An 18,809-nucleotide genomic window follows, 5' to 3' on the forward strand; every position below is an offset into this window, starting at 1 on the left:
AGGCTACCTACCCATGTCTCATGGAATGACTCTAAGCAAGACTCAGTGCCCAAAAACACTTGATGAGCGTAGACGAATGAATGGGATTCCATATGCATCATTGATTGGTTCAATAATGTATGCTATGATATGTACACGCCCGGATGTTGCGTACGCACTCAGTGCTACGAGCAGATACCAGTCAGACCCAGGAGAGGCGCATTGGACTGCTGCCAAGAACATTCTGAAGTACCTGAAAAGGCACAAAGATGACTTCCTGGTCTATGGTGGAGATGATGAATTAATTGTTAAAGGCTATACGGACGCAAGTTTCCAAACCGACAAAGATGATTTCAGATCACAGTCTGGGTTTGTCTTCTGCCTCAACGGAGGAGCAGTAAGCTGGAAAAGTGCTAAGCAAAGCACCATTGCGGATTCTACAACTGAAGCGGAGTACATTGCTGCACATGAAGCAGCAAAGGAAGCTATATGGCTAAGGAAGTTCATAGGAGAACTTGGTGTAGTCCCCTCCATTAAAGGACCAATAGCCCTGTATTGTGATAATAACGGAGCTATTGCACAGGCAAAAGAGCCTAGACACCACCAGAGAGTCAAGCATGTACTTCGTAGATTTCACCTTCTACGAGAGTTCGTTGAAAGAAAAGAAGTCGAGATAAGCAAAATTGGAACTGATGACAACATATCAGATCCATTAACTAAACCTCTGCCGCAAGCGAAGCACAACTCGCACACTGCAGCTATGGGAATCAAGCATATTGGAGAATGGCTTTGATGTCTCTGTTTAATGTTTTAAAGTTTTAGAGTTTAAATCTTTGTAAAACATTATTGGTTAATCATTCACAATAAATGAAAGGAATTCATTTTTCCATTTAATTCGTGGTTTATTAAATGATGAGTCCCTTCAACTTGACGATATATTCAAGATAGACTGTCAGGACCAGTCCTGTGACTAAGAAATGTCTATCAAGTGAACTTGAATGTCAAAGGTTGAAAATGGTCCCTAATCGGAGTTTTCTATAAAATTGGACGCATAGAAAACGTTAGACGATTAGAATGCAAGATGACTAGTAGTTCTGTTTCTTGAACTATGTGGACATGGCAATGTCATAATCATTTGCATAGATACTTACTTTGGGAAGACTAGTATCGGACAAGACCTATGAAACTTTACTGTAAGAGATGAAAGTCTGTCATAAGTAAATTTCATTAAATTATTAGACACTAAATCCTCAATACCTGAGTGATTTGAGATTACTTGTTTGAGAACTGGTTGCTTTGACGTTGACCAACCGTCGCACCGTAAAAGGAGGCTATAAAGGCAACGCTCAGGTAATCACCTATCAAACGAAGTCTAATCTCAAGATCGCAAGATTGGGATTGTCCTCCCATAAATCGGGATGAGATGCTTAAAAGTTGTACAAGGCCACTCGGAGAGCTAGAAACTGTGAAATGCATGGCCGTTCTCGGATGAATCATAGGCTATGATTATCTGTTTATTTGATCAGTTGAACTCTGAAACCGAGGAACACCTCTGGACATAATAAGGATGACAAACTCTTACCTTATGTTCAAGAGCAAGCATCGAGCGACAAAGGAATTAGGAAATGCACACTTGTCCCTAAGGACAAGTGGGAGACTGAAGGAAATAATGCCCTTGGTCCAAGTATGCATTCTATGTTAAGTCTAATAAATGCGGTTCAGTATTAATTAACAAGTTAATAATTCAGTGAGATCAAGTGAGCTGAATGCCTAGCTAGAGGCCGCTTCAGTTCAAGTGGAATTAATGATATTAATCCACAGCTTACTCTTGACTGAACCCGTAGGGTCACACAAATAGTACGTAAACGGATCAAGTATTTAATGGCATTAAATACTCCATCTATGAATATTCGGAACCGACGGATCTTGGTTTCAGTGGGAGCTAAGATCGTCACAGGCAAGAAATGAATACTCCGGAAACGATGATATTGCCGGAAACGGAAATATGGATCGTATCGGAAATATGAATATTATCCAAGTCGTAGATGTTGCCGGAAACGGAAACATGGTACGTATCGGAAAATATTATTGGAAATGGAAATATTACCAGAATCGGAAATATTGCCGGAAACGGAAATATTGTCAGAATCGGAAATATTGCCGGAATCGGAAAATAATTCCGGAAACGGAAATATTAAATATTTGTTCGAAACGGAAATTAATTCCGGAATCGGAAATGTTAAATATTGTTCGTATCGGAAATAGATTCCGGAAATGGAAATTTAATCGGAAGCGTATCGTACGAATTAGCATCGGACGAGGCCTGCCGGACGAAGGCCCAGCACGAAGCCAGGCCGTCGCCCAGCAAGCACGCACGCCACAAGCCCAGCGCGCGCCAAGGCCACGGATGCGTGGGCCTTGCTGCGTGGGCTGCAGCTCGCACGCATGGGCAGTCCTTGTGGCTGCCGTGTGTGTGTGAGTTTGTGCTCATGCGTGATTCCTGAATCTGCAAGAGTCAGTGTATGATTAAATGTCTATTCCTAATTGGATAAATTAATTAAATAGAATTCATGTAGGATTCTAATTCCAATTAATTCGCATCCTACTAGGATTACGATTCCTTTTCCATAACTCTATAAATAAAGGCCTAGGGGTCATAATTTATATACAAGTTTCAAAGTATTCAAAAGTGAGTTTTTTGAGAGAAAATTAAAACACATCTTGCTCATAAAAGTGCCGAATTTTCTAAGTACCTTAAGGGCGATTCTAGTTGGTCAATCTTAAGGCGGATCCGGACGTGCTGTGGACTATCTACGGAGGGACGACATTTGGAGTCCTAAAAGACTTGTTCTTGTTCGGTTCGGGCGCAGCTAGGGAGGGCACGCAACAAAGAGTATGCATCTAATTATGCTATATGATTATGTGTAAATAATATGATTCCTGGGTTAATGGTTGTTTCCGCATGATTTATGTAAATGTCATATGTATCATAACCTAACACCTTCTCCTCCTGCCAAGGGTAAGGCAATGCCTCAACCTACTCCGACGGCAAATGCGGGTAAGTTTTGTAGTGAATGGGACGTCTTGTCCACTTAGTGATCTATTTCTAATCTTGTTATTATATGTCGATACAACTAGTGTTGACTTTAAACGGACGAGGAAGGCCGAGGTGGCACAGATTCCCCCTTCCGATGGTTTTAGCTCGGAGGAAAAGGATAAAATTATTTCCTCCGTTTACGTGGCTATCCCCAAGGACTATGTGAGATCCCTTCCAGGGATTGAGGAAGGGTTCTTTGGGGCCATGCAGTCCCTTGCGCTGGATGTGAGTCTTTTTAGAAACTTCTTATTCTTTCAACTATCCTCTTGACGCCTTGAGTAACTGATTTGTTTGATTTTTGCACAACTTTTTATCAGATTCGCCGAAGCTCGAGAGTATCGCGTCAGCATGCACCAGGAGTTGTTGAATCACAAGGACCAAATAGAGAATCATGATAAGTACGCCGAAATAAAGGCGAAACTTATTAATGAAGAAATGTATGTGGTCATCAGGTCGGAGACTTCTGCTCTCCAGCAGGCCGAGGCAGATGCCAAAACTTATGAGGCGAATCTAAAGGAGCATGAGGAGAAACTGATTGTCCTCAAGGCTGGGAATGTTGCCGTTTCGGAGCGGGTTGCAAACTTCTCCACAAAGGTGGACGCCCTGGAGAAGAAGCTTAAGGCCACTCAGGGTGAAGTGGAACTATCCGGGGGGAGGCCGCTTGTTCCTTCAAGCTCGGGGAGGAAGCCGTTCTGGAGGGTGCTCGGCGAGCATGGGACAAGGAGATGGTTGGAAAGGACTTTTCCTGGTTCAGACGTCATATTCCGTACCAAATGGCCGTCTTGGCCGCACAGCGACTTGGCCTTGACCTCCTGAGTTCGTTAGTGAAGGGGAAGAGGAGGACGTGGAGGAAGAAGAGGTGAACTCCCCGGCCGGGCAGGACGTCCAGGATGGCAGTTCCACCGCTCCTTGTCCTTAGAATTTTCTTTGTATGTTGATTTTCGTAGCGCCATGGGCGCTTGTATTTAACATTGGTGCCTTTAGGCACTTTTCATTTGGGTTTCCTGCGCTATGTGCGCATGTATGAATTATTGTGGCTTCTGTGCACTTTTGACTTTTTATGCTTTATTTTTAATTGCCCCTTTGTGGACATATGTTTTGGTTTTGGGATGGACTTTGTTGCCCATATTTGGAAGGTAACCCCACTGTTTTAGGTGATCAGTCTAATTGGGGCGCTAATCTAGGCCACTTCTCGGGCTGTCAACCGATTAGTTTTTTTTTAACGCCGTTAGTGAGAAGGCGTTAGTATTTATTGACTATCTTATTAAGTCAATATTTGCGTTAATGCCTTATAGGTAAGAATTTCTATCTGCTCGGCATCTTATTGTGCCATAGTTAGTGAGAATTCAGAGTTGATACCGGAGAAGATATTAACTTCTAAATTTAGTTCATAATTGAATTAACGAAGCATGGCCGTTTTGTTTGGTCTCTTAGAAGGATTGGCCATTTTGTTGGCTCTTACATGCTACTAGCCGTTTTGTTGCCTCTTACATAATACCGGCCATTTTGTTGGCTCTTACATGCTTTCTGGCCGTTTTGTAGGCTCTTACATAATACCTGACTAGTCTATTGAGTGAGATATGACCTAGCCACTTTTTTCTACCTTGACAGGGATAATTTCTTCAGCTGCTAGGGGGTTCTCTTGGTGCTTTCTTTTGGCTCCTGTTCCGGCCGGCTCCTTCCTCCATGCTGACGGGTTGAGAGTTGTTAGGTAGCAGTCTCGTGCTTGTTGCTGATCTCCATGAATAGTTCCTATTGCACCGTCGTCACACACGTACTTTAAGAGCATCAAATGAGTGACAACCACCGCGTTTATCTTGTTCAGAGTAGGGCGTCCCAAAATGAAATTGTACGCTGTTAAGTCTTTGACAATTAAGAAGTCCACATCCATCTTTCTCCTGTCAATACATCCTCCTATTTGTACTGGTAGGGTTATGACGCCTACATGATGTATGATGCTTCCTCCAAAGCCGATGATGGGATAGTGAATGATTTCAATTGTTTTAGGATCATGAGCTAGACGGCTTAGGCTCTCCATGCTCATTATGTAGGATGAACTCCTTGTATCTATCAATATACGCTTTACTTTCATGTTGGAGATCTTGATTTCGATGACTAGTGGATCATCATGTGGGGTTGCTACGCGTCCTCCATCAGACTCACATATTTATCCGGGGGAATAGGTCCATTGGTGACTTCCCCAATAGCATTACCTATCCTAATCGACGGGCGTAGTCTTTCTGTCCCCTCATGGTGGGTCCTCTAGAGGCAGGGCCTCCTGATATGACAGCTACGAATCCCCCTTCAGTGTGATTTCCCTCTCCAGCTGAAACGGGGGACTTGTTCTTCTTTTAATGGATTTTTCCTGTGCCGTGAGTGTTCCTTTGAAGATAGTTTTTTAAGTGCCCTTTGGAAGCCAGCCCGTCTAGGTCCCTTTTCAGACTCCTGCAGTCTTTGGTATCATGACCTATATCTTCGTGAAACTGGCAATACAACTTGGGGTCTTGATTCTCAGCATGAGATTTCATTGGGAAATGTCGTTCTAGGTCGAACCAGGTCCCTACGTCTACCAGAATGGTAAGGAGGTTCGTGTTATACTAAAAAAAGGTCCTTCTCTTGCAGCCGTCCTCGCTTTTGTCCCGGAGAGATGGAGTCTTGTTCTTTAGAGAGTGTCTAGGTGTCGTTGACCCGTGTGACTTTTCGATCAGTCCTTTCCTTTTCCCCGAACGAGTCTGTTGCTTCCCCATCCTTTCCGTCTTTGGACACACTACATGTTTCTGTGGCATGTATGAATGCTTCGGCTTCGTCCAGAACTTTTGCCATTTTTCGTACAATCTTTTTTACTAGATCGAATTTGAATGATCCTTTCTTTAAGCCCCTGATGAAGTTATCGAAGGAGACACCGTACCATCGGGCAAATATGGAATTTGTCCTGCTTCTAAGTTGAAGCGTTTGACATAGCTTCGCAAAGATTCGTCCTTCCCTGCTGAATGCAGCCTATGTGCATACTCATTTTCCTTTCTTCCTTGTATGCCATAAACCTAGTGAAAAATAGTGTCTCTAGCTCATTGAAGGAGGCAATTGATCCTTCCGGCAACCGTTCGAACCATTTGGATGCAACACCTTTAAGGGTGGCCGGAAAGTATTTGCACCATGTGGCCTCATTGGTCCCTTGTACGTACATATGGTGAGGGTATGCAACTAAGTGCTATCCGGGTCAGAGGTGCCGTCATAAGCCTCAATGGTAGGAGTCTTAACTTTGAGCTCTTTGGCAGTGTTCATTATAGCCTCGCAGAAAGGAGTGCTCATGTGCCTTAGCGTAAGGTTATTCAATCCTTGCTGAATGTGATAAGTAGGTTCGCGACGGCTGGAAGCCATTCGGTGACGCACCCCCATTCTAGGAGATGTTATCTGAGTTTTCCCTCGAGTGGAGGGGTAAAAAGGATGGTCTTCCATGACGGGGGTTGACCCGGTGCCCGATAATTCCGACTCAGCCTCATAGTGCTCTTTCCGCCTTGCTGACTGGCGCAGAGTGGTGGATGGATTTACTCGGGAAACTGGCCGAGCTAGTTGTTCTCGCCGTGCTGGGGGGGCTCGATTGCCTCGGTCCCCGACCGTGCGTTCTGCCAAAGGACTGGCTCCCCTGCTAGCTATTGGACCAGAACTTTCTCCTACTCTCCAAACATTAGTCCTAAGCGGCATTCTGCTTATCCGGTTGACGCTGAGGCTAAAAGGTCTGTGTGGGGCCGTCCTTTCAGTATTGTAGATCAGCATATTCCTCCGTATTTCATCTGGCAGTGGTGCTCATATGCTGTTGAAGGGTTTGGTTCATCTGCTGCTGGAATCCGGCCAGAATTTCTCGCAGCGCTCCTACTGAAACCGACAGATCTAGATTTTCATCCAGTACCGTGTCTTTTATGCTAGGGCTTAGGTGTCCACCAGGAGGAGGTGCCTCGACGTCCGATTCCTCTTCAATAGTTACTTCGACTTCCTGGACGTGGCGAGGAGTGCTCCATGCATTGGCAACCCAATTAGTCTCTTCTATATGGTGTTGACTCCTCTCCCGCGGACGCCTTTCTCCTGAGTTTCCATGATGCCCCTCACCGTCAGATTGCAGTTTTGCCCTGATACTATACTTCCCCATATACGGCGCCAAATGTTGTGGAAACTTTGTTGGTGCTGACCTGTCACCCTTTCCTCGGAGGTATCAAGTATGTGCTGGCACGATCTTCCTGCAACCTGCAAAACAAGAATATTCCCGTAGGAATATTCCCTCCGATGCCTAAGTAAGTATCGGCTAGAGAGAGAAGTAATTTGTAGAGAGAAGGTAGAGCATAATAGTTTAAGGTAGGTGGGAATGAATTGAATTCCCTTTGCCTTGGGATCTGAACTATTTATAGGCCTAGTGTTTTGAGAATTGGTTCCAAAACCCTAGCTATATGATTGGTTGACCTCAGAGATAAGGACATGTGTCCTTATCTGTTCTGTTTGGGATAAAAGGGCTTAGTGTGCCTTTTCATTGTGGGCCTGCCAAAGATAGTCTTAAGGCCTCCATTGCTACTTTTCAGGATTTTTTTGTTACGTGGTGTGTGCCTTCCTAGACTGTAAGGGCCATGTGTCGTTCCTTGGTGGGTTCAGAGTGGAATTTCCCAATTATGCCACATCAGAACGTAATACATAAAGAATAATTTATTGACTTTTCATTTCTTTCCTTTTCAATTCCTATGTAACATACATTTTGCAAGTCTAAATTTTTGAATTAATTATGCCATGAATGTAATTATCATAATTCATTTACTTCTCTTTTCTTTCTTTGTGCTGGGTTTCCTGATTTGTCACTGCACTCATTAAATATTCAACTTTTTAATTGAAATAAAACGTGAAATTATGGAGGGTGTTTTAGTCTATTCTATAGGGATACACAAAAAGTGCAATTACCAAATTGCCATAAGACATTCCCTTATAGAATAGAGATTAAAAGCTATTAAAAAATGAATAAATATTTACAGGTTTTTCATGAAATACCCTTGAGTTTTAGCATAATTCGCCAAATGGCCATCAAGTTTGGATAATACATAAAATTCCCCTCAAAAACCGTAAAATACCATTAAATTCCCTGACAGTTAACAGACGTTAACTCGCCGTTAGTATGAGTTTACTATTTTACCCTTAGGGTGCATTCTGTTCACCTTAAAAAAATAAGTTTCAGGTCCAATAAGTTCAGATAAGTTCCAATAAGTTCCAATAAGTTCAGATAAGTTCAGATAAGTTTCAATAAGTTACAATAAGTTCCAATAAGTTGCAATATTATTAATTATTAATTATTTATTGTTTATTATTTATTATTTATTATCTATTGTTTATTATTAATTATTTAATATTAATTATTAATTATTAATTATTAGAAAACATAACTTTTACCCAGTTTTCTCGAACTTTTATATTATTAGAAAAAAAAGTTAATAGATAAACATTTTAAAGGTTAAATGATTAATTTTGTATAATTTTGAAGAAATATTTTTTAACAAATTCTTATTTACAAGGGTTGTACAATAAATATTGTACACCGGAGTAAAAGTTAACCAAAAATGCTTAAAAGTTAAGCTTATATATGTAAAAGTTATCTATTTTTTAGTGATATATTTTTTTATTTTAATAAAACTTATTTCTTCAAAATCACTAATAAGGTATAAAATCAATCATTTAACCCTTTAAAATGTTTATCTAACAAAGTTTATAAAAGTTAATCAAAATTAGGTTAAAGTTACAAAAAAAAAAGGGGTAAAAGTTATGTTGGTGTACAAACCTTGTGCATTAACTATCAAACCACTCCATCACAATTTCCAAACTACCCTCACTAAATTCCCTACCCACTCCACCCCGTCCAGTGGCATTTTCGTCATCCCGCCTCCGCCCTTAATCAACTCCACCTCCGCTAAATCTCCGCCATTTCCAACTCCGCAACTTTTTTTTTATCTCCTCCACTGACGTCACCATGCAGTCAATCAAGTCTCGCCGGAGAGTATCTCCGGTAGATGGCGATCACTCCTCCGGTGCCGATAAACAAGACCAGCTCCTCCTCTCCTCCGCCGTCTGCAACGGCGAGGACCTATCTCCGTTTGTAAGAAAAGCCTTCGCCGCCGGGAAACCTGACTTCCTCCTCCAAAATCTCAAAGCCTTCACGCGTTCCAAGGAATCTGAGATCGAGGAAGTCTGTAAAGCTCACTATCAAGACTTCATCCTCGCCGTTGACGACCTCCGTTCACTCCTCTCCGACGTTGACGACCTCAAATCTTCGCTTTCTCTCTCAAACGCACACCTCCAATCCGTCGCGCAGCCACTCCTCACTTCTCTTGACGCTTTCATCGAAACCCGCAACATCAATAACAATCTCCTCCTTTGCTTGAGTTCCGTCAAGATCTGCGTCGAAATCGTTGAACTTTGCGCGCGTACCAACTCGCATCTCAAGAACGATCAGTTATACTTGGCGCTGCGATGTGTTGACCAAATCGAGCGGAGTTTGCTGAAGATTGCGCCGTCTTCGACTTTGAAAAAGATGCTGGAAAAGCATATTCCGGCAGTTAGGGTTTACGTTGAGAAGAAAGCGAACAAGGAATTTGGGGATTGGCTTGTTGATATTCGAGCTGTGAGTCGTAATTTAGGTCAACTAGCGATTGGTCAAGCTTCTTCAGCAAGACAGAGAGAGGAGGAGTTGAGGATGAAGCAGCGGCAAGCAGAGGAACAGTCTAGATTGAGTGTCAGAGATTGTGTCTATGCATTGGAGGAAGAAGATGATGGTTTAGATCTTACTGGAATTGATAGAGAAAATGGTGGTGGAAATGTTGGGAATTTAGGGTTTGATCTTACACCATTGTATAGGGCATTTCATATTCATCAATCTTTAGGTGTTGAAGATCGGTTTAAGCATTTCTATTTCGAAACGAGGAAGCTGCAATTGACTTCGGATTTTCAGGTATCTTCAATGACTCCGTTTTTAGAGTCTCATCAGACTTTTTTTGCGCAAATTGCTGGGTTTTTCATTGTTGAGGATAGGGTTTTGAGGACCGGTGGGGGGTTGATTTCGAAATGGGAGGTTGAGAATTTGTGGGAAATGGCGATTAGTAAGATGTGTTCTGTGTTAGAAGATCAGTTTTCGCGGATGCAGACTGCAAATCATTTGTTGCTTATTAAGGATTATGTTAGTTTGCTTGGTGTTTCGTTGAGGAGGTTCGGGTACCCAGTTGATGCTTTGCTTGATGTGTTGAGTAAGCATAGGGATAAGTATCATGAGTTGTTGTTATCGGATTGTTGTAAGCAGATTACCGATGCAGTTTCTGCTGATAAGTTTGAGCAAATGTTGATGAAGAAAGAGTATGAGTACTCTATGAACGTGTTGGCTTTTCAATTGCAGACTTCGGATATAGTACCGGCTTTTCCTTATGTTGCTCCATTTTCTACTACTGTGCCTGATTGTTGTCGAATTGTGAGGTCGTTTATTGAGGATTCTGTGAGTTTTATGTCATATGGTGGGCAGTTGGATTCTTATGTTGTGATTAAGAAGTATTTGGATAGACTGTTGAGTGAAGTACTTGATGAGGCTCTAGTGAAGTTGATAAGGACTTCAGTGTTCGGTGTTTCACAAGCTATGCAAGTTGCTGCTAATATGGCTGTGTTCGAGCGAGCCTGTGATTTTTTCTTTAAGCATGCTGCACAGCTCTCGGGCATACCTTTGAGAATGGCAGACAGGGGAAAGAGGCAGTTCCCCTTGAAGAAGTCTCGTGATGCAGCGGAAGAAATGCTTGCTGGGATGATTAAAGCAAAGATTGATGGCTTTATGTCACTTATTGAGAACGTCAATTGGCTGGGTGATGAGCCTCTCCAGGGTGGTAATGAGTATGTAAATGAGGTTATAATATTCCTGGAGACTCTGGTTTCTACCGCTCAGCAGATATTACCCCCGCAAGTTCTTAAGAGGGTTTTGCAGGATGTTATGACTCATATATCTGGAAAGATTTTGAGTACTTTAACAGGAGATTTAGTGAAGAGGTTTAATGTGAATGCAATCACTGGACTCGATATTGATATTCAGTTACTAGAGTCATTTGCGGAAAGTCAGGGATCTATTCTCTCTGAAGCTGATGCAAATGACCTGAAATTAGGCCTAGCTGAAATTAGGCAGTTGATTAATTTGCTTTTGAGCAATAATCCGGAGAACTTCCTAAACCCTGTTATTAGGGAGAAGACTTACCATGCTTTGGACTACCGGAAAGTTGTGACCGTTTCCGAGAAACTAAGGGACCCTTCAGATAGAAGTTTCTTCGCTACCAGAGGAGCTAAGCCAAATCCCAAAAGGAAGTCTCTAGATGCGTTGATAAAGAGGCTGAGGGAAGTTAGCTGATTTGACATAGAACTGTAAGTAGTCAATTGCCTTATTTTCCCTCAAACAAAAAAAGTCAATTGCCTTATTTTGTGGGGTGGTCTTGGTTCCCATATCTTACTAACTATATATGCAAATTTCGATAAACAGAGTATTTCTTGAGGTTGTTTTTGTAAAATCATGTTTGATATTTTATCCTGTACGTACATTTCTACATTTTGATGTTGTATTTCATTCATTGAAAAAATAGTGAGATTTATTTCTGATCCTCAATTTCATTGCACTGCAATTTCATTTAATAGTTTATTGTTCCCCTGCTCTCTTGCAGTTATGGTATGTTTGTTTTTATGAACATCACCCTGTTGGTTGACTCGAGTGAAGCATGTGAATTCTCTAAAATTACGCCCTAGTGTAAGATGAACATCTTGGTATATACAGAGAAGCATGTGAATTCTCTAAAATTACGCCCTAGTTTTTGGTATCTAACCATTACCCTTCAAGATGATGAATTACTAGACTGTAATCTCAGCATTTTAACGGAGTACACAATTTGAAGCAGTAACAGCTGCAACTATTTTTAGAGCATGAACAAGGGATACTCTTAGGTACGGAGTAGTTTTTAAGGAGAGAGAAAAACTAGGAGCTAGCTCTTAGGTGAGAAGTGAGAGACTTTTGAGTTTGTAAGAGCAAAATTTTGAAATAAGAGTTTGTGTCATACTCCGTATCATTTTTTTTGCATGAAAAAAATAAAAGGTAAGTGAGAATAAGAGCCAGTGTTAAGAGTTAGGTAGTGTTTGGCCTAGTTTCTAAAGGTGTTTCTCAATCCAAGAAATAGAAATTGGGCCAAACACGTTAGATGCGGAGGCTCACACTCCAATTTCTCTAGGTATTCTAGATTAAAGAACTTTGATGGCAACATTTCCATTCCTGAAAGTAGACAAACTAAAAAGTCTTATTAACGCTTTCCCAACAAAATTCAATCTCCCAACATAAATAAGCTTAAACAAATTCCTAATCTTAATTAACCATAAAAATTACCGTTAGACATTAAAAATTCAAGCTTTAATAAATAATCAAATATGAAACTAATAACTCTTTTAATTAAAATCATCTTCATTAATTCAAACACGTAAAACATCACAATACGGTGTTCATAACGGTTCCCAACAGTTTAAATAATCAAAATCAATAATAATAATAATAAAATAATTTTAAATACGGAATTGAAATAGAATAGGCAAGGAAGAAGAGAATTATATCAATCCGGCCCAAAGTACGGTGCATAACTTTAAAGTTCGTATCTTAGTGTACCGAAAAAGTTGGTCTCCAGTAGACCAACGCGGGTCTACTGTAGACCAACCTTGTTCTACAAACGTAGTGTAGAGCAACGCAACCTTGTAGACCAACGTTGGTCTACACGACTGTAGAACCACTTTGGTCTACATTAGACCCGCGTTGGTCTTCATCGCACGTCTCCGGCCAGCTAAGATGGAAATTTAAAAGTTATGCACCGTATAGTAGACCAATTTTAAAGTTATGCAACGTTTGTCTATTTGCACCATCGACCTATCCATGAGATTCGTAGTTGCATTACTGGTCTATTACACCATCGAAATCTCCATGAGATTCATAGTTGCATTACTGATGACATCCACCACGTTGGGGTTAGGGATAATCAAGGTGACACTCTACCGTTTAGTTATACCCCTTTCCTGTCCCCTATCGTGAATTAGAACTGACTAATTCTAACCCCACTATTCTACTGCGAAAAGAAATGGGAAAATTTGGATTCAATTGTCAACTGCTCCTATCAAATATAGGAATTACTACGGAATGAAACCGTAGCGCATGCTTTCATAAAAGCGTACGATTTTCCTGATCTAAATCAAGCACGTGTTACATGAAGAAGATAATACAGACCAACCCCTTTCTCTTGCGCCAAATATCTTATCCTTTACAAATGGAGCATGCATGAAGGAGTCAGACGCTTCTTCGATTCGTACTCTTTTCCCCGACGCAACTGGCCATCTTGGACTTCAACCAGATACCTCGCTCGCTACGATCCAACCAATTTGGAGAGAATCAATAGATTCCTTTTTGGGAGCGATTCACAACCCTCTGTTGCACTTCACTCTCCACATGTGCTTGTTCCCCCTTCTTCCATATTACCGTGACAAGTCTTTGTGAAATAACTCCGATGAGAAGAAAAAAGAAGGCATTAAAAGTCCCTCCTAGCTGCCTAACCCTAAATACTCTAAGGTCCTTTTTTAAACCTACTCCTTCCATTTCGAGTCAAGAGAAACCTGAGAAAGCATGAAAAAATGCTCAAAAAGAAGTAAAAAATCGACACTCGCCTGCTCTTTTGATCATAACTTAAGTTTTACAACTCCAAATGAAATGATTCTAATTGGGTCGGAATCTATACTTCAAGTGCTTTTTAACGAGTGGTCACTCCCCTGAACCGGCCAGTCTGAATCCGGTAGGCCTGAACCAGCCGGTCTAAACCGGCCATAGGTACCCCGGTTCGGTTGAACCGGCCGGTCTAATCCGGTTCGGTTCGACCGGCCGGTTTACCCCGGTTCTGTCTGAACCGCCCCGGTTTACGCCGGTCTTGTCAATTTTTTCGGCCTAAACCTTATTTCCACACTTACCTTATTTTTCTTTACTTAGTTTATTACTACCTTCTTTAAAATGTTTCTGCTTACTATTTGGCCCATCAAAAATCATAGATGGGTCCGAACCTTCTTTTTTAAAAGTTGCATATTTTTTCACCCACTATTAGGCCGTGCATTCAGAAATTCGAAACTTAGAGTTTGAATTTTCCCTAAAATGGGTGCCGTAAAACGAAAGCCCTTAATTATGACCCCATAACTTGGTGCTCGGAAATGATTTTAACCGGATTCTTTTCTAAAAGTTGCCTATTTTTTCACCCACTATTAGGCCGTGCATTCAGAAATTCGAAACTTAGCGTTTCAATTTTTCCTAAAATGGGTGTCCTAAAACGAAAGCCCTGAATTATGACCCCATAACTTGGTGCCCGGGAATGATTTTAACCGGATTCTTTTTTAAAAGTTTCCTATTTCTTCACCCACTATTAGGCCGTGCATTCAGAATTTCTAAACTTAGAGTTTCTTTTTCCCCTAAAATGGGTGCCCTAAAAAGAAAGCCCTTAATTATGACCCCATAACTTAGTGCTCGGGAATGATTTTAACCGGATTTTTTTTAAAAGTTGCCTACTTTTTCACCCACTATTAGGCCGTGCATTCAGAATTTCGAAACTTAGAGTTTTAATTTTCCCTAAAATGGGTGCCCTAAAACGAAAGCCCGCAATTATGACCCCATAACTTGGTGCTCGGGAATGATTTTAACCGGATTCTTTGTTAAAGTTACCTATTTTTTCACCCACTATTAGGCCGCGCATTCAGAATTTCGAAACTTAGAGTTTCAATTTTCCGTAAAATGGGTGCCCTAAAACGAAAGCCATGAATTATGACCACATAACTTGTTGCTCGGGAATGATCTTAACCGGATTATTTTTTAAAAGTTGCCTATTTTTTCACCCACTATTAGGCCGTGCATGCAGAAATTCGAAACTTAGAGTTTCAATTTTCCCTAAAATGAGTGCCCTAAAACGAAAGCCCTGAAAGATGACCTCATAACTTGGTGCTCGGGAATGATCTTAACCGGATCTTTTTTAAAAGTTGCCTATTCTTTCACCCACTATTAGGCCGTGCATTCAGAATTTCGAAACTTAGAGTTTCAATTTTCCCTAAAATGGGTGCCCTAAAATGAAAGCCCGCAATTATGACCCCATAACTTGGTGCTCGGGAATGATTTTACCCGGATTCAATTTTAAAAGTTGCCAATTTTTTCACCCACTATTAGGCGGTGCATTCAGAAGTTCGAAACATAAGGTTTCATTTTTTCCTAAAATGGGTGCCCTAAAACGAAAGCCCTGAATTATGACGCCATAACTTGGTGCTCGGGAATGATCTTAACGGGATTCTCTTTTAAAAGTTGCCTATTTTTCACCCACTATTAGGCCGTGCATTCAGAAATTCAAAACTTAGAGTTTCAATTTTCCCTAAAATGGGTGCCCTAAAACGAAAGCCCTGAATTATGACCCCATAACTTGGTGCTCGGGAATGATCTTAACGGGATTCTTTTTTAAAAGATGCCTATTTTTTCACCCAATATTAGGCCGTGCATTAAGAATTTCGAAACTTAGAGTTTCAATTTTCCCTAAAATGGGTGCCCTACAACGAAAGCCCGCAATTATAACCCCATAACTTGGTGCTCGGGAATGATTTTAACCGGATTCTTTTTTAAAAGTTGCCTATTTTTTCACCCACTATTAGGTCGTGCATTCAGAAATTCGAAACTTAAAGTTTTAATTTTACCTAAAATGGGTGCCCTAAAACGAAAGCCCTGAATTATGACCCCATAATTGATGCTCGGGAATGATTTTAACCGGATTCTTTTTTAAAAGTTACCTATTTTTTCACCCACTATTAGGCCGTACATTCAGAAATTCGAAACTTAGAGTTTCAATTTTCCCTAAAATGCCTTGCGTTGCTTAGGCCATGTCGTTCCCTTGCTTACCTTTCTTGGGTAATGCCTTGCCTTGCTTGGGCCATGTCGTGCCCTTGCTTACCTTTCTTGGGTCATGCTTACCTTGCTTGGGCCATGTCGTGCCCTTGCTTACCTTTCTTGGGTCATGCCTTGCCTTGCTTGGGCAATGTCGTGCCCTTGCTTGACTTTCTTGGGTCATGCTTACCTTGTTTGGGCCATGTCGTGCCCTTGCTTACCTTTCTTGGGTCATGCCTTGCCTTTCTTGGGCCATGTCGTGCCCTTGCTTACCTTTCTTGGGTCATGCTTACCTTGCTTGGGCCATGTCGTGCCCTTGCTTACCTTTCTTGGGTCATGCCTTGGCTTGCTTGGGCCATGTCGTGCCCTTGCTTACCTTTCTTGGGTCATGCTTACCTTGCTTAGGCCATGTCGTGCCCTTGCTTACCTTTCTTGGGTCATGCCTTGCCTTTCTTGGGCCATGTCGTGCCCTTGCTTACCTTTCTTGGGTCATGCCTTGCCTTACTTGGGCCATGTCGTGCCCTTGCTTACCTTTCTTGGGTCATGCTTACCTTGCTTGGGCCATGTCGTGCCCTTGCTTACCTTTCTTGGGTCATGCCTTGCCTTGCTTGGGCCATGTCGTTCCCTTGCTTACCTTTCTTGGGTAATGCCTTGCCTTGCTTATGCCATGTCGTGCCCTTGCTTACCTTTCTTGGGTCATGCTTACCTTGCTTGGGCCATGTCGTGCCCTTGCTTACCTTTCTTGGGTCATGCTTACCTTGTTTGGGCCATGCCGTTCCCTTGCTTACCTTTCTTGGGTAATGCCTTGTCTTGCTTGGGCCATGTCGTGCCCTTGCTTACCTTTCTTGGGTAATGCCTTGCCTTGCTTATGCCATGTCGTGCCCTTGCTTACCTTTCTTGGGTCATGCTTACCTTGCTTGGGCCATGTCGTGCCCTTGCTTACCTTTCTTGGGTCATGCTTACCTTGTTTGGGCCATGTCGTTCCCTTGCTTACCTTTCTTGGGTAATGCCTTGCCTTGCTTGGGCCATGTCGTGCCCTTGCTTACCTTTCTTGGGTCATGCTTACCTTGCTTGGGCCATGTCGTGCCCTTGCTTACCTTTCTTGCATGCCTTGCCTTGCTTGGGCCATGTCGTGCCCTTGCTTACCTTTCTTGGGTCATGCTTACCTTGTTTGGGCCATGTCGTTCCCTTGCTTACCTTTCTTGGGTAATGCCTTGCCTTGCTTGGGCCATGTCGTGCCCTTGCTTACCTTTCTTGGGTCATGCTTACCTTGCTTGGGCCATGTCGTGCCCTTGCTTACCTTTCTTGCATGCCTTGCCTTGCTTGGGCCATGTCGTGCCCTTGCTTACCTTTCTTGGGTCATGCTTACCTTGTTTGGGCCATGTCGTGCCCTTGCTTACCTTTCTTGGGTCATGCCTTGCCTTGCTTGGGCCATGTCGTGCCCTTGCTTACCTTTCTTGGGTCATGCTTACCTTGCTTGGGCCATGTCGTGCCCTTGCTTACCTTTCTTGGGTCATGCCTTGCCTTGCTTGGGCCATGTCGTGCCCTTGCTTACCTTTCTTGGGTCATGCTTACCTTGCTTGGGCCATGTCGTGCCCTTGCTTACCTTTCTTGGGTCATGCTTACCTTGTTTGGGCCATGTCGTGCCCTTGCTTACCTTTCTTGGGTCATGCCTTGCCTTGCTTGGGCCATGTCGTGCCCTTGCTTACCTTTTTTGGGTCATGCTTACCTTGCTTGGTCCATTTCGTGCCCTTGCTTACCTTTCTTGGGTCATGCCTTGCCTTGCTTGGGCCATGTCGTGCCCTTGCTTACCTTTCTTGGGTCATGCCTTGCCTTGCTTGGGCCATGTCGTGCCCTTGCTTACCTTTCTTGGGTCATGCCTTGCCTTGCTTGGGCCATGTCGTGCCCTTGGTTACCTTTCTTGGGTCATGCCTTGCCTTGCTTGGGCCATGTCGTGCCCTTGCTTACCTTTCTTGGGTCATGCCTTGCGTTGCTTGGGCCATGTCGTGCCCTTGCTTACCTTTCTTGGGTCATGCCTTGCCTTACTTGGGCCATGTCGTGCCCTTGCTTACCTTTCTTGGGTCATGTCTTGCCATGCCTTGCCCTTACATGCCTTTCTTTGCCACGACTTGCCTTTGCTTGCCTTGCTTGGGCCATGTCGTGCCCTTGCTTATCTTTCTTGGGTCATGCCTTGCCCTTACATGCCTTTCTTTGCCACGACTTGCCCTTACATGCCTTGCTTGGGCCATGTCGTGCTCTTGCTTAGAGCCAACAAATTTTTTGTCAAAAAAAAAAAAAAATTCTTTTTTTTTTTGAATTTTTTTGAATTTTTTTTATTTTTTCAAAAAATAAAATTTTCGCGTCATATCGGGTCTCGGGCAAAAATTTCCGCGTCAAATCCGTCGAATGATCCAAATTTTCAATCCGCCTAATGTCGTGGGCATGTGTGGTGTCGTAGGGGGGCCGACCATGCCCAACGGTGCCCACAAGAGAGTTTTAAGCCAACCTTGCCCAACCATCATTCCACTCTCACCATCCCCCTATAGAGGTTTATTTTGAATTAACTAAATTTTCCTAGTGAACACCCAAGTGACAGTAACATAATAATGGCTCAAAACTTGAGTTTTTGTCATAATAATACCCCGTTTTTTTGTTGGAAAACCTTATATGGGCATTAAGCTTAATTTTCGTGATTTTTTTTTTTCAAAAAAATTATTTTTGTTTTCGGAAAATGGGGAAAATAGGGGTAAAAACGGGAAAAATTCAAAA

At 42.4% G+C, this 18,809-nt stretch overlaps 1 protein-coding gene across 1 annotated transcript; it reads left to right on the forward strand.

The window, feature by feature from the left end:
• Positions 1 to 8,929: 8,929 nt before the first annotated feature.
• LOC110795029 (exocyst complex component SEC15B) lies at positions 8,930 to 11,726 on the forward strand. Its single transcript, XM_021999994.2, has one exon. It carries the CDS (start codon positions 9,072 to 9,074, stop codon positions 11,472 to 11,474), a length of 2,403 nt encoding a protein of 800 aa, XP_021855686.1. The 5' UTR covers positions 8,930 to 9,071; the 3' UTR covers positions 11,475 to 11,726.
• The last annotated feature ends 7,083 nt before the right edge of the window (positions 11,727 to 18,809 follow it).

Source organism: Spinacia oleracea, chromosome 2 (genome assembly GCF_020520425.1).
Source record: "Spinacia oleracea cultivar Varoflay chromosome 2, BTI_SOV_V1, whole genome shotgun sequence".
NCBI classification, from domain to species: Eukaryota; Viridiplantae; Streptophyta; class Magnoliopsida; order Caryophyllales; family Amaranthaceae; genus Spinacia; species Spinacia oleracea.